Source organism: Lissotriton vulgaris, chromosome 9 (assembly GCF_964263255.1).
Source record: "Lissotriton vulgaris chromosome 9, aLisVul1.2, whole genome shotgun sequence".
Taxonomy (NCBI): Eukaryota; Metazoa; Chordata; class Amphibia; order Caudata; family Salamandridae; genus Lissotriton; species Lissotriton vulgaris.
Genome location: NC_141697.1, coordinates 598,228,757 through 598,255,477, shown reverse-complemented (window position 1 = coordinate 598,255,477; position 26,721 = coordinate 598,228,757). Strand labels below are relative to the sequence as shown.

Here is a 26,721-nt window from a genome sequence, read left to right as displayed (position 1 = left end):
ATCAACCTTCTGGAATTGAGGGCGATACGTTTGGCGCTCAAGGCCTTCCTCCCTTCCCTTCGCGGTCGTTCGGTTCAAGTCCTAACGGACAACACGACTGCGATGTGGTACATCAACAAGCAGGGAGGAGTAGGGTCGCAGTGTCTCTGCAGAGAGGCTCTGCGTCTCTGGTCCTGGGTTCAGGACCATCAGATTTGTCTGGTGGCAAATCATCTGGCCGGAGTTCTGAACGTGCGTGCAGACAGTCTCAGTCGGCAGTTCTCTGCCGACCACGAGTGGAGGCTTCACCCGGAGGTTGTTCACGACATCTTTCAGATGTGGGGGACTCCTCGGGTGGATCTATTTGCCACTCGCGAGAATGCTCACTGCCTTTCATTCTGCAGTCTCCAGTATCCGATGCAAGGAGCATTGGGGGACGCGTTTCAGTTGGGTTGGGGAGATCAACTCCTTTACGCGTTTCCTCCCATACCTTTGATTCCTCAGGTTCTGAGGAAGATTTGTCAAGACCGGGCCCAAGTCATATTGGTTGCTCCGGATTGGCCAAGAAGGGTGTGGTATTCGGACCTACTCCACCTCTCCTCTCACCCGCCGCTCCGTCTCCCTCACAGGGCAGACCTCCTCCTCTCTCAGATGGAGGGGCAGGTTCTACACCCCCACCTCCAGACATTACACCTTCATGCCTGGAGATTGAACGGGGCAACTTGAGTTCTTTTTCTCTCCCTCACGAGGTGGTGGATGTCATTCTCTCTGCCAGGCGTGACACCACTAAGTCCATTTACTCCTATAGGTGGTCAACATTTGTTTCTTGTTGCAGGGAGAGGGATATTGACCCTTTGAAGGCTCATTTGTCTAATATTTTACAATTTGCCCTTTATCTGGCACAGCAAGGTTTGGCTGTGGCCACGGTCAAGGGTTATCTTTCGGCCTTATCGGCGTTTCTTTGTTTGCCGGATCAGCCTTCTCTCTTTAAATCTCCGGTGGTTTTGAGATTCTTGAGGGGTCTCATGAATATGTTTCCTCCTACTCCTTTTATTGTTCCTCATTGGGATTTGAATCTTGTGCTGACCTTTTTATTTATTTATTTATTTATTTACAAGCTTATATAGCGCTGGAATCGACTCCTTCAGGAGTATCTCTGCGCTTTTTAATGGGTTCTCCCTTCGAACCCTTGCACAAGTGTCCATTGAGGCTTCTCTCTTTTAAAACTATCTTCCTCGTTGCAATCACCTCGGCAAGGAGGGTAAGTGAGCTTCAAGCTCTAAGTTCCAAACCCCCATTCCTGACCATTCATGCTGAAAGGATGGTTCTTAGGACCAGGGCTGCTTTTCTGCCTAAGGTGGTGACTCCTTTCCATCTTGGGCAGTCCATTACCCTTCCTACCTTCTATCCTCCCCCTCACCCGTCTAAGGAGGAAGAGAGGCTGCATCGCCTGGACCCTAAGAGGGCGGTGTCTTTCTATCTGGACAGGACTAAGGACTTCCGGATGGACGACCAGCTGTTTGTTGGCTTTGCTGGCTGCAAGAAGGGCAGAGCGGTGCACAAGCGCACTCTTTCCAGGTGGATAATCCTGTGCATCAAGATCTGCTACTCTCTTGCGGGTAAGGACCCTCCTGAGGGTATTAGAGCTCATTCAACTAGAGCAAAGTCTGCAACATCTGCTTTGTCTAGGGGTGTACCTGTTGAGGATATTTGCAGGGCCGCGACTTGGGCCTCCCTCCACACTTTCGCGAAGCATTACTGCTTGGATACCGAGGTGAGGAGGGATGGCCACTTCGCGCGCTCTGTCCTCCAAGACTTCCTGGTGTAGCAGAGTGGGCACCCTCCTCCGGGAGTGGGGACTGCTGTGGGAATCTATTCACAAGGTGAGGAATCCACACGGCAGATGTATCTATCAGAAGAACAAGTTACTTACCTTCTGTAACTCTTTTTCTGGTAGATACTATATCTGCCTGTGGATTCCTCACTGACCCACCCGCCTCCCCGTTGTCCACTCTGCTATACCTGGTCTTTCTGTATATATGGTTTATACTATTGTATTGATTTAGTTCTATATGTACTGTGTACATTGTATATTTGCATGTTTGCTATCGTTGGTCCGTCCGTGTGCCTCGAAGGCACGGAAAAAAGGGCGGAACTGACGTCATCACGCCGGCGTGGGCCTGATATGGGGTCGGTGACGTCAGATGGAGTCGCGCGCGATGCCGTGCTCCTGTGACGTCGCCCACGTCGGCGTGCTACGAAGAAAATTTCCGAACGTTGCTGACGCAAGGGGGATATTCACAAGGTGAGGAATCCACAGGCAGATATAGTATCTACCAGAAAAAGCGTTACCGAAGGTAAGTAACTTGTTCTTTAGGCCTATCTGGACACCGCTGAACACATTTAGCTGGACACTCTCAGCCTATATGGTTATCAATCGTGATATTTTCAATGTTCTTATATGTGCTTACTGTTCGTCTTGCGTAAGATGCTAGCAGGTGTTACAAAAAGAATCAACACATTTTGATGTATAAATTACATGCCGTGCCTACTACATTGTTACCGTGCTCGTAAATATTGGAGGTTTTTCATGGCACTGTATTGACTCAATATGCTATGCCTGCATTACCACCTAATCTACAAGACTCTCTAACTTGTTTCAATGATATAAATAACTTTTAGAAACAAAACAAATAACACCTGTTATTAAATTGGTTGCAAGGACAAAAGTCTCTAATAAAAAATAGTGTAATTTGCATTATAAAATTGTGCTACATTCTCTTAGATACCACTTTTCTGGTGTTTGATGGAAAGAGAACGCTGTTGAGGGACTAAGCGTTAGCTAAAATGTCAACCATGTTTTGTTGTAAGGGGATCAAAATCTGTGTGATGTTACTTCCACTGTGCTCCAATTTTGTTTGGTGAATCAATGTCTTTGCTCAGCCCATGCATCTCTGATATCAACACCCTACCCCCTAGCTTACTATGTGCTTTTTTGTGTGCTTTAATGTCCTGGGTAATGGAGATTGCATAAAGAGATGCAATTTGGTTGATTTGCTAAGACTTCATGACCAGACCAGTGGCGCACCAATCATTCATCGAATCAAGCCGTTCATACTTTGGGCCAGATTTACTTAAACTGATCAAACATAGCCGGGCAACTAAAGTTGCTGCATTGTATTGTGTGAAAGCAAGACAACAGCACAGCACTATAATTACAAAGATATGGTGGTGCTGCTGTGAACCTCTGCGTGCTTTAGGCTGCCTTGCGCCACACAAACCCTTGCATATTATAGCACACATGCAAAGTTGGAAAAGCTTTGCGAAAATAACATTTTGCAGATAAGTCCTTCCTACCTTTTTAGTAGGTAGGGCTTTGCATAACATTTCATAGGTGGTTGCATGGAAACACTCATATATAACTCGTGGGACAGCCCCTTTAAAGCAAAGTAGCTCAAAATGCTACTTTATGTCATTTTAGGGCAAATTGTTAGGCCAACTCAAGATTTGCACTGAAAAGTAAATCCCAATTCAAGACTTTGCACCGGGTTGTTTCACTTTTTAAAACACTACACCAGCCTTGTTAAATCTGGCCCATTGAGTGCATGCTGTAGCTCCCAAGACTGCTAATGCCCGTCCCCCAAAGTACAATTATATGGTGATAGATTAGTAAATGAAACACAATGTTTTTCCTGTTTAGGTGAAGGAAAACATAGAGAAAGCGAAATTTTTGAATGAGAAGCTCACAAGTGAAAGCAAAGAACTAAACAAACAGTTTCTAGCAGTGCGAGAAGAAGAAGATGCAGAAATCGAAAAAAAGCAAGAAACGATGCTGCGGTAAGTTACTCGGAACTATTAACAAAAGCTCCAGCTTTTGAAGAACACAGTATTAACATTTGATATGTATTCCTTGTGAAGAAGATAAAGAATTACATTCTAAGAGCAATAAATGTCACTTTTAACATTTTGAAATAATGTGTTCCAGGCATGTGTGCTGTAGATGCACATGCTTTGCATACTCCTGCCATCTAGTGTTGGGTCCGGATGTTTGCAAGTTTTTTCTTCGAAGAAGTCTTTCCTAGTCATGAGGTAAGGTGACTCCTCATTTCGGTGATAGTGTGCATGGTCATCGACTCCATTGTTAGATTGTTTTTTTTCTGTCATCGGGTTCGGAAGTGTATTGCTGCACTCCGGTTCGGAATCGTTCTTCAGGTTCCCATCAACGCACAAACCTCTCTACCCTTGACGGTATTGTTTCCGTACGCATTTCCCACTTCTCTGCGTATCGTTTCTACATCAGATTCAACTTTCGATCGGAAAACTTCGTGGACGGCCTTCGAGGTCTAACCGCTCCCGGTCAGCTCTCCATCGATGGATCAGATTCCGTTTAAATTCTGTCCTCAGTGCCGCACAAAGTATCTGCACACGGACTCACACAAGGTGTGCAACTTGTGCTTGTCTCTGGAGCACAAGGAAGAAGACTGCGACGCTTGCAGATCGTTCCGATCGAAAAAGACTCTTTGCAATCGTCGGGCTCGACGTCGTGAAATGCAGTGTCAAAGCATCGAAGAAGGCCAGACATCTTTGGTGAAAACTTGCGCCAAGAAGATATCGAGTACATATGTAAGGGTCCCAGAGAAAGATGTATCACAAACGTACACAATTAATTATTCAAAACATTTTCTAATAAAGAAATTCATCACATTTAATAGAGCAAACACTGTTCTTTAATCACAATGTGCTAGTCAATAAATCAGACATTATACACAATCATAATACTGCCCCGAGCACAGGAAAGGGAGGGAAGTGTAAGGTGTGAAATGGAAAGGGTAGGGTAGTTCGAAAGAGAGACCTTAATGTCATACTCAACAAAACATTCACTATTAATTAAGAAAGGCTTCAACTTATTCAAGCCAAAATTACAATTACAGTAACATTGCAGAAGTCATTCGACGGTCACAATCATAAATACTAAACAGTCATGGATAGTGCCGGATGACAATACTGGTAGAGCCGTCGATGTTTCAACCCCTACATGGGAGGTTGACTTGAGCCCTTAGACGGGGTCTTAATCAGGACAACAAGGGATGTAGTGGGGCAAGACAATTCATGGTGACTCGGGCCAGCCGGCTCCGAGTATTGGGAATGTGTTGGACCACCTTCCGTGTGGTCAGATACTAGTGGACTGAAGACCAATTCAGGCCGGATGTGTGTTTCAAGATGGGGCTGGAGTCTGTCCTTCTGCTCACGAGGACTGCTGAGATGAATAGGAATTATCCTCTCCTGCACTTCCGGTCGTTCAGGAGGCCGCGATAGCAATCAGCAGTCCAAAAAATGCCATATTCGTCCTAGACGATAGGGACTCAGCGCCGCCTTCGATTCTATCAATAACGTAGCCGCAGCGGCGGTCTGCCGTCTCAGAGTGTCCTGTCCTTCGTGTTCGTGGAGTACGCGTAGTCAGACCACTTCCGCGTTCAGGCTGAATTGGTCTTCAGTCCACTAGTATCTGACTGTAATTGTAATTTTGGCTTGAATAATTCCTTTATTAGAAAATGTTTTGAATAATTAATTGTGTACGTTTGTGAAACGTCTTTCTCTGGGACCCTTACATATGTACTACCTAGCACCCAGGTCCCAGGGACGTCTTGGGTAAAACCCCCCCTTGGTAAAGAAGATATCGAGGCAACAGTGCCGAAAGGCCAGCCTACGTCGGCACTGAAAACTTTGGCACTGAAAACATGGTCGCTGAAAAACAAAAAGACCCCTTCGGATCCGAAAATGGTCTCCACTCCTTCCTATCGGGAGCAAAAGTAGTTGCATATTAACCCTGACACTGGCCATATTCACATAAAGCCACCTCAAAAACACAAGCTTCAAGAAGAGGACACTTACAAAATCCCCTTGAAGAAAGAGTCTGTTGCCACAAATCTCTTTCATATACCATCCCCTCCACCTCCAGCACCTCCGTCACCACCTGAGAATCCTTTGCAATTTACTCCTCAAGATTCTCCTCAATCTTATCATACCGATGATGATGCAGATGATGGGGCGATGAATATTCCAACAGACCCATGGACAGATTACACACTTGATCCCCCAATGATACAGATCCAGACCTTTACCCAGCCAAACCATCTCTTCCAGACAACAATGCATCACACCAGGATCTCCTTTCCAGGGCTGTACATTACCATGGGATGGAGCTCCACAAAGAATCACTAGAAGAAGATTTTTTGTTTGAGACATTGGCAACTACACACAGGTCATCACAATCACTTCCAATGCTTGAGGGAATGATACAACATGCTGATGATATTTTTCAAGATCCAGTCAGAGCCCGCATCTTAAAACCTAGAGTGGACAAAAAATATAAGGCCTCTCCTAAAGACCCCATTTTTAGGTCGAAGCCTGCGTTGCAGGGCATGCCCTGCTGCAGGCAAAGAAATATTGTGAGCAGGGGATTTCAGTATGGCGTGAAGCCACGCCCCTTTTTTCCATTGGCAGGCCTCTGGAAACTGAGGCCTGCCATTGGAAAAAGCTCCTATTTAGCAGATTTGTCTGCTCTGGATCCCGCCTCTCGAGGACTCCATGACCTGCCTTACGGTAGCACGACAATATTTTTAGAAATATTGCCTTGGCAACCATGAGGCAGGGCAGGGAGTCCTGGAGGGGCGGGATTCAGTATTCTGTTCCCGCTCCGTTTTTTTTTTTTTTTGTTTCGTTTGTGCCGTCATTCCTGTGAGTTCCTGGGCGGTGGAGGAGGTAGAGGAGAGGCGTTGCTGGTTATGTTAATTGCAGGATGCCTTTTTTTTAAAATGCAGATGATCCTTTCACGGCCGTGCAGGTTTACTGCTGCGCGGCCAATGCTTGTTTTAATTTGTCTCTCGCCACCCCGACTACGAACTCGCTGTTAATTTTTTATTAATTAAATAATGCAGCCCACGCCGAGCCTCAAACCCTATTCTCCAGGTCCAGGCAGCGCGCTCAGCCTGCCATCTGTTTTGGATCAGGTTACTGCTTTCACTTTTGCGCCTATTATTATAAAGAGCATTGCATTGTTTTTTTGTGACGCGACTTCGTTTTTATGTCATTTGCAAATTGCATATGATAGTCACCTTACTATTTTCCTTAGGACTTGTGGCCTGAATATACCACAAAGGGAATTTAATTTAAGATGTGAATATTATTTCGTTTATAGCAACTGTGCTTAATGCCTTATCTGGATAGATCCACTGAATGGGAGGTGTTGTAACACAGTAATTCAGAAGATTTATTTGAGATCGGGCTGCTTGGGTGTATCCTCCCCCGCCGCCACCCTCGCCTTAACAACAGAGCACTGCTCAGGGCGAGCTCTACTATTTACAATCCGCCTGCCTGCGCCAGCTCTGCTGCGTCACTTCTGCCCACCCGGTCCTCGCTGTGGATCTGCGGCTATGCTCGCGGGAGGAGAGCAGCCGCCGCGGGAGGTAAATACAGGTAGGCGGCGTGGGTTGTGCGGTCATTGCGGGGCACGAGAGACCTGGGGCGGATACGAGACTGGGAGGGCCCAGCCTACGGGCAGTGTTTGGTGGTTCAGGCGCCCTGGTACTGCTCAGGCCAGCACTGCCCCTCTTCCTTAAATCCACGGATAAGGTCCGCCTGGGAGCCACTGTTGTTCTTCAGGCCTGCCCTGCCACTGAGTTGCCCCTGCTTAAGCTGGGCTCACCATGTCGATACCCGGGAGCCGGGCACCGTGCTCTAGCGTGGGGAGGCGGGGAAGTTTAAGTACCAAGCATGGGTTTGAACTCTTTCTGGCAGTAGGGACAGATCCAGGGGCCCGTGCAAACGTCCAACTCAACCCCGGTGAGCGCATAGCATGACACTATGCATATTAGCAGACACTGTCACCATCCCTGAAACGGTTCTTCTCGACCACTTTCGCTATTGAGTTATTTTGGTACCATAAACATGAGCGGGTGTAACCAGGATCATTGAGTGGGAGACTCATGTCTTCTGTCTAAAAGTGTCAAATACGTCATACAGTGTTGTTTTTAATGTAATATCATGTGATCTGTTTCTGTTTCATTATGCAGTGTTATGAGAGCTGCTAAAACCATACTGTCTATCACAATGAGATCCCCTATGGATTGTACTTTTTTTGTGTGCATATAAGTATGCTATTTGCGTTTTTATTTTGTGAATGTCTGTATCCCGACACTCTGCTCCTAGGGTGCACAGGAATGCTCGACTTCCTACGGACACACATAGGCACCCCTCTCGCTTATAGCAGGACTTCTCTCCCCTCCCTAAATAGCTCGAGGTTGGCTCTTGCATCCAGGCTTCCTTCCAACAGTAAGTTTTAGAAATCCCCTTTACACAGACATTCTTTCTCTCAAACACTGTCACAAATATTTTCCCAAACTGTGTCACACTCTGACACTAATTCTCTCACACATGGTTCTCTCTGGCACGAGCTCTCTCTCTCTCTCTCTCTCTCTCTCTCTCTCTCTCACCCACTCACACACACACACACTCTCTATCGCACACACACATTCTCTCTCTCTTTCACACACACACTCTCTCACACACACACTCACTCTCTCACACACTCACTCTCTCTCACACACACTCTCGCTCTCTCTCTCACACACACACACATTCTCTCTCTCTCTCACCCACACTCTCACTCTCTCACTCACACTCTCAATCTCTCACTCTCACTCTCTCACTCACACTCTCACTCTCACTCTCACTCACACTCTCACTCGCTCTCTCACACTCTCACTCGCTCTCTCTCACACACACACATTCTAAATCTGTCTCTCGTCCACCGGTTCAGAGCCCCATCCCTGGGGGTGCACAACCCCACTAACCCTTGCCGTGTTGCCAATTCCGCTGCACATGCGGTGACTGCAAAGGTTGCTGCATCCAGACTGACTTCTTGAGTCTCTGCACCCGCCGGTACTTCGCAGCCAACGGGTTCTTATGTCTGGTTGTCAGTGCCGCGGGTACAGCTTTTCTTTCATCAACCACTTCTAAAACTCACAAATCACTTGTCACTTTGTTACACTTGCAGCACTTAAAGCGCACACCCCCGCGATGCTGTTGTGCCCACCCTGTGCCAAGAGGAGCCTCTCTGCATATGAAGCTCTAACTGCCGCTGGAGGACCTCTTGTAGTGACTGTGTTTCACTGAGTATTAACATGTAGATTATATAAAAAATAATGGATTATGCAGCAAATCTCTAATGATGGTAAAATCGTTGTGGCTGCACAATAGCATAATTCCAGTGGCCCTATCTATACCCCAGGAGCTCAATTACCGTCAATAGTGCCCCCCCCCATCTCTCCATCATTCTTGCAACTTTTTTGCATATAATTTTCATGCATCTCTTTACTCCATGTTGAATTTTGTCAGATTTACTTTGCTATTTCTTTGGTTTTCTCCTCAATGATTCATTGAAACGTTCCACAGTTGCGCTCCCTAAACTCAGATGGTTTTTAGATCGAGCCTGGGCAGGGCATGCGCTGCTCTGAGGTATGCTGTATTGAGGTAGGGACTTGAAGATCCGCCCACACTCCGCCTACATTTTTCATTGTCCGCTGTAAACTCGGGCTGTTCATTGGTCAAAAGGCTTAGTAGTCCTGCCTTAGTACCACCTTGTCTCATTTTGTTACCTCCCATGGCGACAACCCCTGTTACGTGTGTTGCTGCTCAGTAGGCTTTAATTACAGCCTCCGAGCACTATTTTTCTCAAATAGCTTTATCCTGCCTGCTGTTGGAGGCAGGACACTCTCTCCTAACGCTTTTGTACGCATTTGCAATGCAATAGGCCTCGCCTTTGCAAGAAATAAGCTATTGACATTGTAAATGACAATGCCCTTTATTTATCTGTTTTAAAAACACCTACAAAAATGCTTTGTCATTTATAATGCCAATAGCTCAAACTCTCATAAATGCGAGACCTATTGCACTGCAAATGCTTGTTATCAAAGGCAAGTGCCATTAGATTCCCTAGTCGTATCATTAAAAGAGCAAATTCTCAAACATCAGGGGATGCCCCGCTGCCAGACAAAGAGTCCAAACGAATTGACACTTTGGGCAAGCGTGTAGCTGCTCAGGTAGCAAATCAATGGAGCATTGCGAATACCCAAGGCCCTTTAGCTAGATATGACTGAGCTCACTGGGATGAAAAGGAACAATTGCTCCAATATCTCCCAGAAGAGCATAAGGCTAAAGCACAGGTCTTAGTGAATGAGGGTAAGTTCATTTCTAATTACTCTATTTGTTGTGCTCTAGATGCTGGAGACACCGCAGCCATAGAGATTAACATCAGCATCCTGCTCAGGAAACATGCTTGATTAAAAATTTTAGGTTTTAAACCTGAGGTCCAACAATCCATCCTTACAACACCATTTGATAAAGAACACCTATTTGGACCTAAAGTTGACCAGGCGTTAGAAAAGCTGAAAAATGACACTGAAGTCGTTTTATCTATGGGAGCACTTCAGACTGTATCCAACAGAGGTTCCTTTCAGCGCTCCTTCTACTGAGGAGGGTCAAAGACCATATCTCATATCAAAATACCTCAGCTTACAAAGGTAACAACCAGACCTCTCCTTCCAGAGGTTTTTTTCTGAGGAGTTTATAGAGGCAACACCCTCAAGGGTAGAAATAAGGGTAACACACCCATAACTCTCCTTCCCCCAACAAACAGTGACTTGCCACGCTACCCCCAGTTAAACCACACCTGCTGAGGGAAGACTTCAGCAATTCCTCCCCATTTGGCAGTGTATAACATCAGACAAATGGGTGCTTGGAATTATCCAACATGGCTATTGCCTGGAGCTTACCAGCAATCCCCCAAACATTTCACCTCGCTATCACAAGTTATCTCCAGAACACATACACTTGTTAAAACAAGAGGTCCAGTCCCTTTTACTAAAAGGAGCAATAGAGCCAGTTCTAAAACAGTACCAGTGCTCAGGGGTGTACTCTCTGTACTTTCTCATCCGCAAAAAGGATGGTTCCTTAAGGCCTGTACTAGATCAGACAGAGCTAAACCATTACATACTGTCAGAGCATTTTTACATGGTGACACTGCAACAAGTGCTCCCATTTTTACAAACAGCAGACTTTGTCTTGTCTAGATTTGAAAGATGCATATTTTCAGGTTCCAATTAATCCAGCTCATTGCAAATACCTGAGATTGGTGATAACAGGCAAGCACTACCAGTTCTAGGTACTTCCCTTCGGAGTAACTACAGCGCCCAGAGTTTTTTACCAAATGTCTGGCAGTTGTCGCTGCTCATCTCAGAAGACAACAAATTCTCATCTTACCCTACCTAGATGACTGGCTTATCAAAGCCATCACTCGCCAAAACTGTCTGCAGCAGACACAGATCGCAATAGATCTACTTCATCTACTGGGCTTCACCATCAATGCACAAATGTCTCACCTGCACCCCTCACAGATTCAGCCTTATCTAGGAGCCACTCTAGACACAGTCAAGGCTCTAGCCTCTCCCATTGTAGCCAGAATACACAAAATTCAGGCTGCCATTCAACTGTTTCAGCCCAACCAACGATTGTCCGCCAGAGAACAACTTCTGGGAATGATGGCGTCTTGCATAGCAATTGTACCCCACGCAAGGCTTCCCATGCGCCCCCTACAAGAGTGCTTAGCTCGTCAGTGGAATCAATCACAGGGTCTGTTAACCAATCTAGTGTTGATAGACGGCTGTACACACCACTCTCTGCGGGGGTGGAATCCACAAAACTTATCAGCAGGGCAGCCTTTCATCGACTCTGTTCCACAGATCGTGCTCACAGCAGACGCATCTCTAACAGGTTGGGGGCTCACCTAAAAGATTGCACAATACAAGGCATGTGGAGCTTTAAGCAGAAAACTCTCCACATCAACCATCTAGAACTCTTAGCTGTCTTCCTAGCACTAAGAGCTTTTCAAACTCATCTCATAGCCAAAACTGCCCTAGTCCAAAAGGACAACACAACAGCAATGTACTATGTACAAAAACAGGGGTGGGGGAGGGGTAGAATCTCTACAACTGTCAGGCCTCTCTCAAGCCAATTGGAATTGGGAGATCCATCACAGGATTTGTCTTCTGGCAGAACATCTCCCAGAAGTAAGCAATCAAATTGCTAATCTCCTCATCTGGAGAAGGCAACACATTTATGAGTGGGAACTTCACCCCCAAGTTCTCCTTCCATACTACCAACAGTGGGGATTCCCACAAAAAGACCTATTCTCCACAGCCGAAAACGCAAAATGCCCAACCTTTGGCTCCAGGTACCCCCACCCGCAATCAAAGAACATTGGACTATGGATAAAATGTTCAGGGATATTTGCATACACTTTTCCGCCTCTCCCTCTCATTCCATGGGTGGTTCGGAAGCTCAGGCAAACATCTTTCACACTAATTCTGGTAGCTCCCACATACGCTCGCCAGCCATGATGCACCACCCTGTTGGAGTTGTCACTAGTTCCACATCAAAAACTACACCTTAACTCCAGTCTCCTCACACAGAACCATGGAGAAATCAGACATCCAAATCCCAAAGAACTGAATTTAGCGATCTGGCTCCTGAAGTCATAGAGTTTAGTTACTTAAATTTACCAAGAGACTGTATGAATATTCTAAAAGAGGCAAGAAAGCCTACGACCAGAGCTTGCTATGCTGAAAAATTGAAAAGATTTGCTTTATATTGAAATAACAGCAAAATCAATCCTTTAGATGCTTCTATACAAAACATTGTTTGTTATGTGTTCAATTTACAACGAAAAGGACTGGCTTAACGTCTATTCGTTTGCACCTTGCAACTGTAGCTGCATACTTACAAAATAGGCAACATCTGTCACTATTTAGATTTCCAGTAATCAAGGCATTTATTGAGGGTTTAAAAGGGGTAATTCCACCAAGGTTCCTCCTGCTCCAGTGTGGAATCTCAACATTGTCCTCACAAGGCTCATGGGTCCACCTTTTGAACCATTACACAAATGGCCTTTACAATTCCTCTCAAGGAAAGTAGCGTGCCTCATTGCTATCACATCACTGAAGAGAGTTGGTGAACTACAGGTATTAACTCTAGAAGAACCTTTCTTTCAGCTATACAAAGACAGGATAGTTCTCCGTACCAACCCCAAATTCCTTCCCAAAGAAGTTTCTGCTTTTCATATAAACCAATCGGTTGAGTCACCAGTTGTATTTCCTCAACCTGATTCCTTGGCAGAACGCGCTCTTCACATGCTTGACGTTAAAAGAGCTTTATTGTACTACATAGAAAGGACAAAGGACTTCCCCAAAACAACTGTTTGTAGCATTTTCTCCTCCTCATATAGGCAATCCTATCTCTAAATCTGGTATTGCGAGATGTATTGTCAAGCGCATTCAAACATGCTATGCTAAAGCCAAAAGGACTTTAACTATGCCCCGTAGAGTGCATACCACTCTCAAGATTGTGGCTTCTGTGGTCTTTTTAGGTAACATCCCTCTAGCTGACTCATGTAAAGCAGCTACATGGGCTACACCACACACATTTACCAAACACTATTGTGTAGATGTGTTAGCACGACAACAGGCTAATATAGGCCAAGCAGTACTTTAAACACTGTTCCAAACAACTGCAATATCTACAGGTTAGCCACTGCTTTGGGAGTATACTGCTGTATAGTCTATGCAAAGCATGTGTATCTACAGCACACATGCCTCAAATGGATAATGTTACTTACCCAGTAAGCATCTGTTCTTGGCATGTAGAGCTGTAGATTCACATGCGCCCAAATGCCTCCCCAGGTACCTGTAGTTGTTGCAGTTCTTCATTATACATTTATACACATGGACAGCTCCATACTACACTTACTCACTCCATTCTCACCCTCTTGCGGGAAAACAATCTAACAATGGAGTCGATGACCATACGCTCTATCACAAAAGGAGGAGTCACATTACCTCGTGACTAGCAAAGACTTCTTTGAAGAAAAACAACTTGCAAACATCCCAGCCCAACACTAGATGGCAGTAGTATGCAAAGCATGTGAATCTACAGCTCTACATGCCAAGAACAGATGCTTACTGGGTAAGTAACATTATCCTTTCATATACTAACATCTGAGAATGTTTAGCTGCAGATTATTATGTATATTCAGACTTTGATACAGTGCTTAGTTTATAAAACAATAAGTGCCAGGGCCCGCATCAGGAGATCACTGCACCTTGCACCGCACATATCCCCTGCCTGTGTTGCCAGAGACACTACCAACACAACTACTAACCAGCGCACTCCTACAAGTGGGACAACGCAGGCTTTTGCAGGCTCCCAAAGCTATAAGAATGGCATGAGCAGCAGCTATTACCCATTTCTCTGTATATTTAATTAATAAACAACTGTTGTTGCGCTCCTCTTCAAATTAGCGAAACAGCACCAACATGTGGCAGACGGTAATAAGCACCGGTGTTGGCAATTAAGTGCCCAAGCTGAGCACCCCCAAACCACCGGCTCAAATTAAGCACTTCTTTGACCCAGAGGAAAAGAGAAAAACAAAGAAGGGAGAAGGAAAGTAAAACAGCACCAAGGATAGGAATCAAGGATGAAAAAGAAACTGCAAGAGTGAGATAAAAAACAGGAATTGTAGTGTGGTTGACCGAAAGAGCCATATTTTGGAATACAGATAGATAGCCTTGGTATATGGCAACCAGCCTTTCGTCAATGCAGGCAACGAATTCCTAAGAAAGTCTTAGGGTCCAGCATTCATATTTTCAACAATTTAAGCACTGAATGAATTGTATGTCAAGAGCTAGTCACTGCCATACATTATTTCAGATGGACTCACTGCTTCTTTATTTGATGATCCACAACATGTTCCATCTTTTCAACACAAACCTGAACATACACTTCTTTTGTCAATAAAAATCAATTTTATTAAACATAACACACTTAAGTCACAATTCCTTTCTTGGCACCTAAAAAGCTCATTTGATCTCACCTATTATTTGATCTTTCTGTCCTTGTTCAGTAACATCTAAAGAACACAAATTATACCTGCGGCATGGATCTTCAAACACATTAAACCTAGGTATAAATGTACAATGATTCATAACTTAACAACACCATATTAAGTTAATGTTATGAGCAGTGTCAAGTAGGAATTGTACCAGCTAATGCATTATTTCATGCCTAGGAGCACAGTAATACTTGCCTCCTAGTCTTCAATAAAATCTGTTCTTTCTTATACATTAGTACAGAAAATTGGTATTCAGTTGCAACACTGAGACTTATTATTGCGTTACTATGAAGCTTTTATAGCACCACTGAGAACGCGCGTTCTATCGGTGTAAAGAAACCCTGTTTGAAGACTAAAGCTCACAACTAGTTTTAAAAATATCTTCCAAGATTGCCTCTTATTCAAAGCTTTTGCTAATATAGCTCCTCATTCGAAGCAAACATCAAACATCATCCATTTACTCCACTTTGCCAAGGGGGTTTTGAGACTGCCTCAATCAATAGAGTAATTGTAGTGCCACCTAATGCCTCAACTCCCACGCCCTTGCCTCATAAATCTTGAGCCACCATCTACACAAAACTTGGGTCTTGCAGGAAAATCATGGAAAGATGGTACTCTACAGTTGGTTTTAATACACTGGGAAATAACAAGTCTACCAAGAACAAAAAGAGTCGGAAGGTCTGTTAAGCTACGTAGCTGAGTTTATAAGGTCCTTCTAAAATGACCCTTTTGGATTGCACTGAACCAGACCAAATGGTAACATGACACGATAATGTATTTGATATCCTATCAGCCCACCCATCTGGCGGAGCCTCGTCATGTAGGACGTCTGACCAGGTGGTGAGTCCAAGCCCAGATGTATTGGCTAGACACCACACACTACTGGTTCATCATATGAACGTGTCCGTGCCACTGAATGGTGCTGAGAAAATGCAGTGCAAAACAGGGAATAAAGAATAAGTGATCTTAAAATGACGGTCGAGGTAAAGAAAAAATGTTTTTATTGAAGATATTCACCAAGACGCCAGATTAAAAAAGAGTGTGGGACAGTGTGAAATAATCACTGTGATGCTTGGTTGTGTTAAGGATCAGGCCAACATGTTTCTGCCGAAGGTGAAACTACACCGGCATTCTTCAGGGCCGAATACACAAAGATGTTGCTACTGCAATGATACACTCAGACAATTAATACAAAGTGCAGACAAAAAAAGGGACAGACCAAATGATTTGTTTAAAGTACTGTCCAAACTATTGGTGTGGTCTAATAGACCATCCTACCATCTCCTCCAGATCAGTAGTTAATAGAGGTAGAGATCCTAAAAAAGGAAACAAAAAAAGACAACTAATATTGTTTGTTCTGCCATCATGATGGACTAATCACAATATCAGGACCAACATATAAACTCAGCTAGGCTGGTCCCTATTAGGACGGCCACATGTTAATAAGGTTACATATTCAAGTCAACCACCAGACATTGCTGAACATTAATTATGAACAATGCTTTCAAAGACTTACCCAGCAATGTGTGGGAGTCGAGCCTCACCTCACCCGGCGACGGCTCGGAGATTGAGGCCCCGCTCTGTGCACAGAACAGAAAATTTAACGTGTCATCCTGAGTTGACTCAGAGGTCTGTGGTCAGTGTCAGGTTATACAGTCTGTGCATTTAAAAACTGGTTGTGTGACTGTCCTCTCTGAACGCTGCCCCATGGAGAACAAAAGGAAGGACTGGTTGTCTGACCAGATCAGAGTCTAGTCGCTGGCTAGTAAAATGACCCTAGAATGATTATCTATGTTCATCTAGTGCCCATTTGATGGTGGTACAATCAGTTGTAAATACCCACCCTCCCTAGGCCAGGCAATGGATGTAAAAAGTCTAGCTCAAGAATAGTTATCCCAGAATAAAGGATTTGATTGGGAAGACCCATGTAATGTGCTCATCTAGAAGAGTATATGGAATGAAATACAGTAGAGCATAAACCAATCCCCTTAGACTGCAGGTGAAGAAAGAGTAAGTAAAATGCTCAGAATTGCAAGTCTGACTAAGAAAGCGTCTGCCCCAAGTGAGTATAGTTTAACAATAAGTTCTATGTAAAAGTGGGGGCCACAGCAAGACCACAAAGCCTAGAAATGCGCGTCCCAATCTGGCTAACTCACCTCTCCGTCGGTACCTCTTGACTGACACCTAAGCCGAAGGGGAGGCAACGAGGAGAGGTGAGGCTAATGTATTTATACCCCTTCTGATTGGTAAAACGGCAGCAGCTGTGCTCCTATCGCTGCTGCCGATAAAGCGATCGTCTTTGTTATGCGCATGCGCGGAAAGGTGGCACTGAACCGCGCTGTCTTTGATGTGCGCATGCGCGGAAAATGGCACTAAACAGCGCTGTGTACCCAAACGCGGGCATGCGCAATGGTGTATCCAAGCGCCTCCATGTCGGCGCCGGAATTAGAGCAGCGCACGTGTTTAAATAAACGGACTGTTTACAAACAACAGCAGAGATCCTCGCTAGTGAGCGCATGCTCTGTGATGTGCATGCTTGTGTTGTATGTGCAATGCGCGTTGCCGAGAGTGACCATTCGGCAGGAGAATAACGCGGTAAGCTACATTGAATGACCCTGCCCCACGGGACTAACAAGCAAGAAATGCATAGAAGGTGATCACATTGGTGGCACAGTGCATGACAGCTCCCAGTACGAACATAGCTACATAAGCTAAAGTCCCTAGCCAGACATAATGCATCCTAAGGGGACAATGAACACCAACATGCTTATAATGGCAATGGTGTAGTTAGATACAGACCATAGTCAATCAGTGTAGTCTGTAAATATAGAGAGAATGGGTGTAAAAGTATGCTAGATGTCAGGACCCACAGCAAATTATGGCGGAAGGGTATGAGACATGGTTGATGTCGTCACTATAAGACTAGGGGGTTCCAACACATGGTAATAATCGCTGGTTATACTCAACGGTGAGTCTATCAGGACCAGAGACAACGGAGCTAACAGACTCTAGCCTAATGGTAGTATTGTGTTGGAAGTGAGATAAACTGTTTGCTGACGTGTGTTAAATGATGTCTGGTTGCTGCAGAGGTCTACATAGTGTGAAGTATGGGTAACACCATCTAATATTGTGTTGAGTAGTAGATGGCGTCTCCGGAAGCTCGCGGCTGATTAAATGGACACCCAAGGTATGTTGTCATTCAACCCTGAGGTGTCAGTTTGCAATTTAAAAATCCAGCGTTGCTCCTTGATGAAAAGAAACCTTGAAATGTCCGTTATATGTGGTGGGATGAATGGTTGTTCCAAAACAACCCACCTGAGATCTTCAGCTTTATGCTTTTTAATCAAAAAGTGGTTTGTGAGGCAGGTGGACTGTTTATTACATCGTATTGTGCTCTTATGTTCACTAATACGGGACTTCACTTTCCTGGTGGTATGTCCAATGTAAGCCATGCCACACGGGCATGTAATCCTGTAGATCACTCTCTCAGAGTTACAGTTAGTATGTTTCAGCAACTTCCACGGTCTGTCAGTTCCGATGTCAACGGAAAGTGTCTTACAGGTCTGTGGGCATGACGCACAGTTACCACAGGGGTGGTGCCCTTGAACCGGAGTGGTATTCCAAATGGTGTCGAGGGTGGTGGTAATTTCCTTCCTAGGTGTCCGTGGTCTAGTATGGACCAGTGTATCCCTGATGCTGGATCCTCGTTTGAAAGCAAACAGGGGCCTGGGTATATCCCCTGACACCGTGTTCAAGATTTTCCAATGTTTCAGGATTATTCTCTTGACCCTGTTGGAGCTGGTGCTCCTTTCGGAAGGTGTCTTCGCACTACGGTGTTCCATCAGAGCCTCCCGGTTATTGTTAAAGGCTCTCTTGCTCCTCTAACCAGCTATATGAACAACACGCCAGGGAACTAGCATGCAACCTGAAGGAGCGGCATTACCCAAAACAATTGATACGTCGGGCTAACAAGAGAGCCTTTAACAATAACCGGGAGGCTCTGATGGAACACCGTAGTGCGAAGACACCTTCCGAAAGGATCACTATGGTACATACCTTCAGCACCAGCTCCAACAGGGTCAAGAGAATAATCCTGAAACATTGGAAAATCTTGAACACGGTGTCAGGGGATATACCCAGGCCCCTGTTTGCTTTCAAACGAGGATCCAGCATCAGGGATACACTGGTCCATACTAGACCACGGACACCTAGGAAGGAAATTACCACCACCCTCGACACCATTTGGAATACCACTCCGGTTCAAGGGCACCACCCCTGTGGTAACTGTGCGTCATGCCCACAGACCTGTAAGACACTTTCCGTTGACATCGGAACTGACAGACCGTGGAAGTTGCTGAAACATACTAACTGTAACTCTGAGAGAGTGATCTACAGGATTACATGCCCGTGTGGCATGGCTTACATTGGACATACCACCAGGAAAGTGAAGTCCCGTATTAGTGAACATAAGAGCACAATACGATGTAATAAACAGTCCACCTGCCTCACAAACCACTTTTTGATTAAAAAGCATAAAGCTGAAGATCTCAGGTGGGTTGTTTTGGAACAACCATTCATCCCACCACATATAACGGACATTTCAAGGTTTCTTTTCATCAAGGAGCAACGCTGGATTTTTAAATTGCAAACTGACACCTCAGGGTTGAATGACAACATACCTTGGGTGTCCATTTAATCAGCCGCGAGCTTCCGGAGACGCCATCTACTACTCAACACAATATTAGATGGTGTTACCCATACTTCACACTATGTAGACCTCTGCAGCAACCAGACATCATTTAACACACGTCAGCAAACAGTTTATCTCACTTCCAACACAATACTACCATTAGGCTAGAGTCTGTTAGCTCCGTTGTCTCTGGTCCTGATAGACTCACCGTTGAGTATAACCAGCGATTATTACCATGTGTTGGAACCCCCTAGTCTTATAGTGACGACATCAACCATGTCTCATACCCTTCCGCCATAATTTGCTGTGGGTCCTGACATCTAGCATACTTTTACACCCATTCTCTCTATATTTACAGACTACACTGATTGACTATGGTCTGTATCTAACTACACCATTGCCATTATAAGCATGTTGGTGTTCATTGTCCCCTTAGGATGCATTATGTCTGGCTAGGGACTTTAGCTTATGTAGCTATGTTCGTACTGGGAGCTGTCATGCACTGTGCCACCAATGTGATCACCTTCTATGCATTTCTTGCTTGTTAGTCCCGTGGGGCAGGGTCATTCAATGTAGCTTACCGCGTTATTCTCCTGCCGAATGGTCACTCTCGGCAACGCGCATTGCACATACAACACAAGCATGCACATCACAGAGCATGCGCTCACTAGCGAGGATCTCTGCTGTTGTTTGTAAACAGTCCGTTTATTTAAACACGTGCGCTGCTCTAATTCCGGCGCCGACATGGAGGCGCTTGGATACACCATTGCGCATGCCCGCGTTTGGGTACACAGCGCTGTTTAGTGCCATTTTCCGCGCATGCGCACATCAAAGACAGCGCGGTTCAGTGCCACCTTTCCGCGCATGCGCATAACAAAGACGATCGCTTTATCGGCAGCAGCGATAGGAGCACAGCTGCTGCCGTTTTACCAATCAGAAGGGGTATAAATACATTAGCCTCACCTCTCCTCGTTGCCTCCCCTTCGGCTTAGGTGTCAGTCAAGAGGTACCGACGGAGAGGTGAGTTAGCCAGATTGGGACGCGCATTTCTAGGCTTTGTGGTCTTGCTGTGGCCCCCACTTTTACATAGAACTTATTGTTAAACTATACTCACTTGGGGCAGACGCTTTCTTAGTCAGACTTGCAATTCTGAGCATTTTACTTACTCTTTCTTCACCTGCAGTCTAAGGGGATTGGTTTATGCTCTACTGTATTTCATTCCATATACTCTTCTAGATGAGCACATTACATGGGTCTTCCCAATCAAATCCTTTATTCTGGGATAACTATTCTTGAGCTAGACTTTTTACATCCATTGCCTGGCCTAGGGAGGGTGGGTATTTACAACTGATTGTACCACCATCAAATGGGCACTAGATGAACATAGATAATCATTCTAGGGTCATTTTACTAGCCAGCGACTAGACTCTGATCTGGTCAGACAACCAGTCCTTCCTTTTGTTCTCCATGGGGCAGCGTTCAGAGAGGACAGTCACACAACCAGTTTTTAAATGCACAGACTGTATAACCTGACACTGACCACAGACCTCTGAGTCAACTCAGGATGACACGTTAAATTTTCTGTTCTGTGCACAGAGCGGGGCCTCAATCTCCGAGCCGTCGCCGGGTGAGGTGAGGCTCGACTCCCACACATTGCTGGGTAAGTCTTTGAAAGCATTGTTCATAATTAATGTTCAGCAATGTCTGGTGGTTGACTTGAATATGTAACCTTATTAACATGTGGCCGTCCTAATAGGGACCAGCCTAGCTGAGTTTATATGTTGGTCCTGATATTGTGATTAGTCCATCATGATGGCAGAACAAACAATATTAGTTGTCTTTTTTTGTTTCCTTTTTTAGGATCTCTACCTCTATTAACTACTGATCTGGAGGAGATGGTAGGATGGTCTATTAGACCACACCAATAGTTTGGACAGTACTTTAAACAAATCATTTGGTCTGTCCCTTTTTTTGTCTGCACTTTGTATTAATTGTCTGAGTGTATCATTGCAGTAGCAACATCTTTGTGTATTCGGCCCTGAAGAATGCCGGTGTAGTTTCACCTTCGGCAGAAACATGTTGGCCTGATCCTTAACACAACCAAGCATCACAGTGATTATTTCACACTGTCCCACACTCTTTTTTAATCTGGCGTCTTGGTGAATATCTTCAATAAAAACATTTTTTCTTTACCTCGACCGTCATTTTAAGATCACTTATTCTTTATTCCCTGTTTTGCACTGCATTTTCTCAGCACCATTCAGTGGCACGGACACGTTCATATGATGAACCAGTAGTGTGTGGTGTCTAGCCAATACATCTGGGCTTGGACTCACCACCTGGTCAGACGTCCTACATGACGAGGCTCCGCCAGATGGGTGGGCTGATAGGATATCAAATACATTATCGTGTCATGTTACCATTTGGTCTGGTTCAGTGCAATCCAAAAGGGTCATTTTAGAAGGACCTTATAAACTCAGCTACGTAGCTTAACAGACCTTCCGACTCTTTTTGTTCTTGGTAGTTTGATTAGGGGTATTGAGTCTGGTAGGTCTCTAAACATAGTCCCCTTGACCCTCCCTAACCTTTGTTTTCCAAATAACAAGTCTAGCCTTTACTGAGAAAATGTTCATGTTAACATCCACAAACCAGCGGATGTTACTGTACATGGAACTTCTCACTGTACTCTGATCTGGCAAAAATTGCTGACCCATAGGCATTTATTGTTCTGTAAGCGTTTCCTCCAGTTGCTATATTCTGACAAGAAGTTAGGAATATGCAGTACAACTGCAAAAGCAGCATAAATGCAATCCTCGTTGCACCAGTGTGACTTGAAGTCTATGCTGATTCATAATACTTTATAATGCTTGAAGCAAACAGCACATTGACAAAAGCATATACTTCTTCCAGAAGTTCCAGTTCTCTCCTTCAAACAATAGGCCATTCCAGTGTTATGCCATATTAGTACAATTTACATTACTTAACAAACAGACCATTTGTTGGGTCCTGAAAGTCAGGATCCACAGGCTCACCCAAATGCCAAACATTTGTCGCAATGTCAGGAGGTTTATGGAGTTGGGACAGCAATTGCAGTACATTAACTTGGTGAACTCTCTTTGCTTTATCATTTACTTTATTCCAGATCTTTAAAAAACTTTTACAAAAAGATGCTATATCTAGGGGCCACCTTGGGCCCCGCTATCACCTTTATGTTTTTATTGGATCTAAAACCTTCTGCCCTTGGCAGAATGCAGATATTTGTGTTCATAGGTTGCCCATCTATTTCCAATCTATTTCTAAACCATGGCAGCATACTTTCCTGCACACAAGATTATCATGAATGGTATAGAATTATCCCATTGTGACTTGGTGTTTGGAGGACCATGACCAATAGTGTACTTATTTGCTGTTGGATCCTGCCAGAAATATTGCCTCTTGTAAATTGCTTGGGACCATAGAATATTAGTAGATAGGGAATGAGTCAACATACCACCTCAGTACCATGAGTCCGAGCCTGAATAGCTATAAAGTCTCACCTGCCCTCCTACTCATATCCGGGAATTGAAACCCCAGAACACAACACTCCCTACCTTCTCAGGGATCATAGTAACAGGACACCCCCTTTCGCTCTCACACTTATGCTATTGCACAATAAGATACGACAGAGCCACAATGGAAGTTTGAAATGTTTATTTCAACTGTTGTGCTCTAGAATACAGTATACATGCTACAAGCGGGAAAACAACTGCCTAGCAAAAATACCATCAGCATTGTCAATAAACAATATATTAGGAAAAGCCGAGTCATATTATGAGGCAGAATATCCTAAACCTCCTCCCCTTCTACGGAAGCAAACTGATTAGACAGCAAAGAACTCTAGGTTTAGTAGCAGACTCCGTACCTTAGCATACACAGATGGACGTTCTACATCTCAGAAACAGCTGCAATATTCTCTCAGGAATATCTATCTCACTCTGTGTGTTATATTGCTTAGCATACCTATATGAGAGGGTTCACCTGTTCATAAACAACAGCTGCATTTCTGTGTTGTGTATAGGTGCGAGTGCCTGACCAGAACAAAATGACAAGGGACATTGTTTGACCTTGTCTGCTGTTCAGACTAAATCCCAAGAAAGAATAGACCGGGAAAACAACTTCAGATTCTGGGAGAAAATATAATTTGACACAGAAGCAAACATATTGATATAGTAACGTGTGCAAAGCTAATGCGGCCTGGGTCATGCACAGTTAGGCTAACATAGGGAAACCATAATGGGCCCTGTATAGAACACATGACAGTGGCAAAGAAAGAAGTGGGATATTAGCAAGAAACATTGGATGCTGCTTAGACTGGGAAGTGATTACCTGTTAAGATCACATTGTTTATTTTTTCACTGGGGCGCTATATCATTGGCGGATTGGAGTTTCAGTCTTGTGGTTCAAATCTGTTTTATTGTTTTATGAAAAGAGCACATAACAGATCCTCCAACATCATGTACCTTGTCCACACCTTGAAAGCCCAATATTACATAGCAAAGCAAAATATCTGGTTGGTAAATGAAAGGAAAGAGTCCTACAAACAAATCCCAACTGTTCCTATAAGTCTCCCCTACCACTTGTATTCACTTGAAGTTTGGTAAGGTCTAGGCTGCCCAGGACCCTGTGAGGATAGGCAGATTGAGTTTATTAGTGTCTCAAGCCGGTACCCGTTTACTTATCCAGTATTATGGGTGTCTTTCATAGATTCACATGCCTGAATCATTCCCCGTCGTCGGGATGGGAGTCCCCGGTACATAAATAAGTAATGTCCTATAGACATATAGAGAATAGTAGGCCTAAAGGCCTCACCTTAGTAACATATCCCTGTCCTTTTGTAAAAAGGACCAAACTCTAGAGAAGAGCCAATCAGCTGTCACCTGTAGATTTTCTACTGCACGCTGTGCTAAGGGAGTCTCCCCCTGAGTTCTGCTCAGGTTTGTTTCGTCAAAGCTTTTTCTTCAACATTTCGATATTTCCCTCAAGTGAAAGCTGTACACTATGGCTGACACTCCTAAGAAAGGTCTCTTTAGAGAATGTGGCTCTTGTGGGAAGAAAAGACTCCACATAGATGACCATCATAAGGACTGCCTGTACTGCCTGTACCCTGATCATTCAGCTAAGGACTGCAAGGTATGTCGAACTTTTTCTACCAAAACTCTCATAGACAGAGAAGGACGCCTTTTAATCTGGCTCCAAAGGCTCAAGGATAGAGATAATTTGGACTCCTCTGAGGAAAGTGAGGGCTCTTCGGTCTCCTCAAAAACATCTCTGAAAAGGCCAAGGGTATCTTCCCCTAGCCCTCTGGACGCCCCTCCAAAGAAGACACCAAGAAAGTCTTCAGAGGCTCTGTCAAAATAAGCTTCTGAAAAGGAGGTTCACACCTTCAAGAAGCCTGCGCCGTCGACGACAACGATCTCGTCGACGACATTATCAGCGTTCAAGAAAGCAGTGTTTATGTCTCTACGTCGACGACGACAGCATTGTCATTATCCTCATCGACGACGACGACCCCATCGACGACCGCGGGTAAGGCTTTATCGTCGATGATTGTTATTAAGAGATCATCGTCGGCGCCCAAGATCCCGTCGACGATTGCCTCACCAACGACAGCGTCGACGGCGAGATCATCACCATCGACATCGTCGACGACGGTCCCATCGACGAAGGCCTCGTCGACGAAGACACCGTCGACGAAGGCACCGTCGACCAAGACACCATCGACGAAGACACTGTCAAAGACGACACCGTCGACGACAAATTTACAGAATATGAGAAATGTCGACACTTCTCTATCGACGATCACTTCGTCGACCGGCCCGTTGATGTTGAGTGATTCTGGATTTCAAACAGCTTCCGTACGTCTGAAAATCACCAGAAAAACACTAACGCCGGAGTGAACTTCTCCTAGTCGTGTGCAGCATTTACCACCAACATGTCTCCTTCAAGATGAGGACTCTGATTACGGGGATATGTTTCAAGCAAATAGCCCCTCAGAGCTGCATGTTAAATGCCAGAGCTCAGATGAGGAGGATGTTCAGGAGGAGGTAGTTACACCACAAATTACACCTATGGTCTGTGTTCCAGCATCCTTGGTCGCAGATCTGCAATACCTCAACCAAGATTACAAGCAGAGATTCCCAGAATCTCCAGCTCCTCCAACTGCCACGGCAGCGCCATCACCAAGACCACGACTGCCGCCTTAGTGATCCAGCAGGAAAGGGTGGATTTGCCAAGACCTCAATCTTCTGACGAAGAAGAAGAGGAGGAACAACAAGAGGAAGGTGAAGTGCAGGACGGTCAATCTGTCCATGAGGACTGGGACGATTACGTTATACCTTCCCCAGCATCTCCAGTGCCCGCCACCTCGGATTCTCTGCCGGTGGACATCGGTGGTTTCCATAATGTGGTGGAAAGGGCCGCTAAGCGCTTCCAAATTACAATAGATTCCCAGGAGCAGGACTGCTTCCTGTACGATTTCAAAGAACCTCTTAAGAAATCAACGAGGTCGATTCAGATTATTGATTATCTTTGGACACAGGGGGTTCAGGTTATGCAAAATCCCGCCTCGGTTTCACCAGTGGTCCCTCGTTTGGCCAAAAAATACAAAGCTCCAAATACGGCGCCGGCCTGCCTGACAGGTCAGGCTAAACCTGATTCGATGGTGACGCAGGCGGCACAGAAGAATTCCAGAAATCCCTCATCTCCCTTATCGGCGCCGCCGGATAAGAAGGGAAGGATATTGGACAACATCAGGAAACGATTTTCCACAATGTCGGCGATGACTGGTAAAGTGGCAAATGCCCTAGCGCTTCTGGGGCGCTATAATAGACAACTGTGGGCTGATATAGCCCCATACCTGTCTGAATTGCCAAATACCTCTAAGGAGGAGGTAAAACAATACTTCTTGAGGGTCAAACATCAGCTTCAGAAATTATAGCCTGTGTAATGGACGTGGCAATGACAGGATTCCGCCAACTAGCTGGAGCAGCGGTTTTGAGGAGGCATGGATGGT

The 26,721-nt window shown here is 45.0% G+C and overlaps 1 protein-coding gene across 1 annotated transcript in view; it reads left to right on the top strand.

Annotated features, from left to right (window-relative positions):
- Positions 1–26,721, top strand: part of CCDC175 (coiled-coil domain containing 175) — a 406,581-nt gene that overhangs the window by 274,404 nt on the left and 105,456 nt on the right. The window contains exon 9 of the mRNA XM_086938208.1: positions 3,680–3,816. Within this exon, the coding sequence (XP_086794334.1) occupies positions 3,680–3,816 (137 nt within the window). The remainder of the gene's footprint in view (positions 1–3,679; positions 3,817–26,721) is intronic.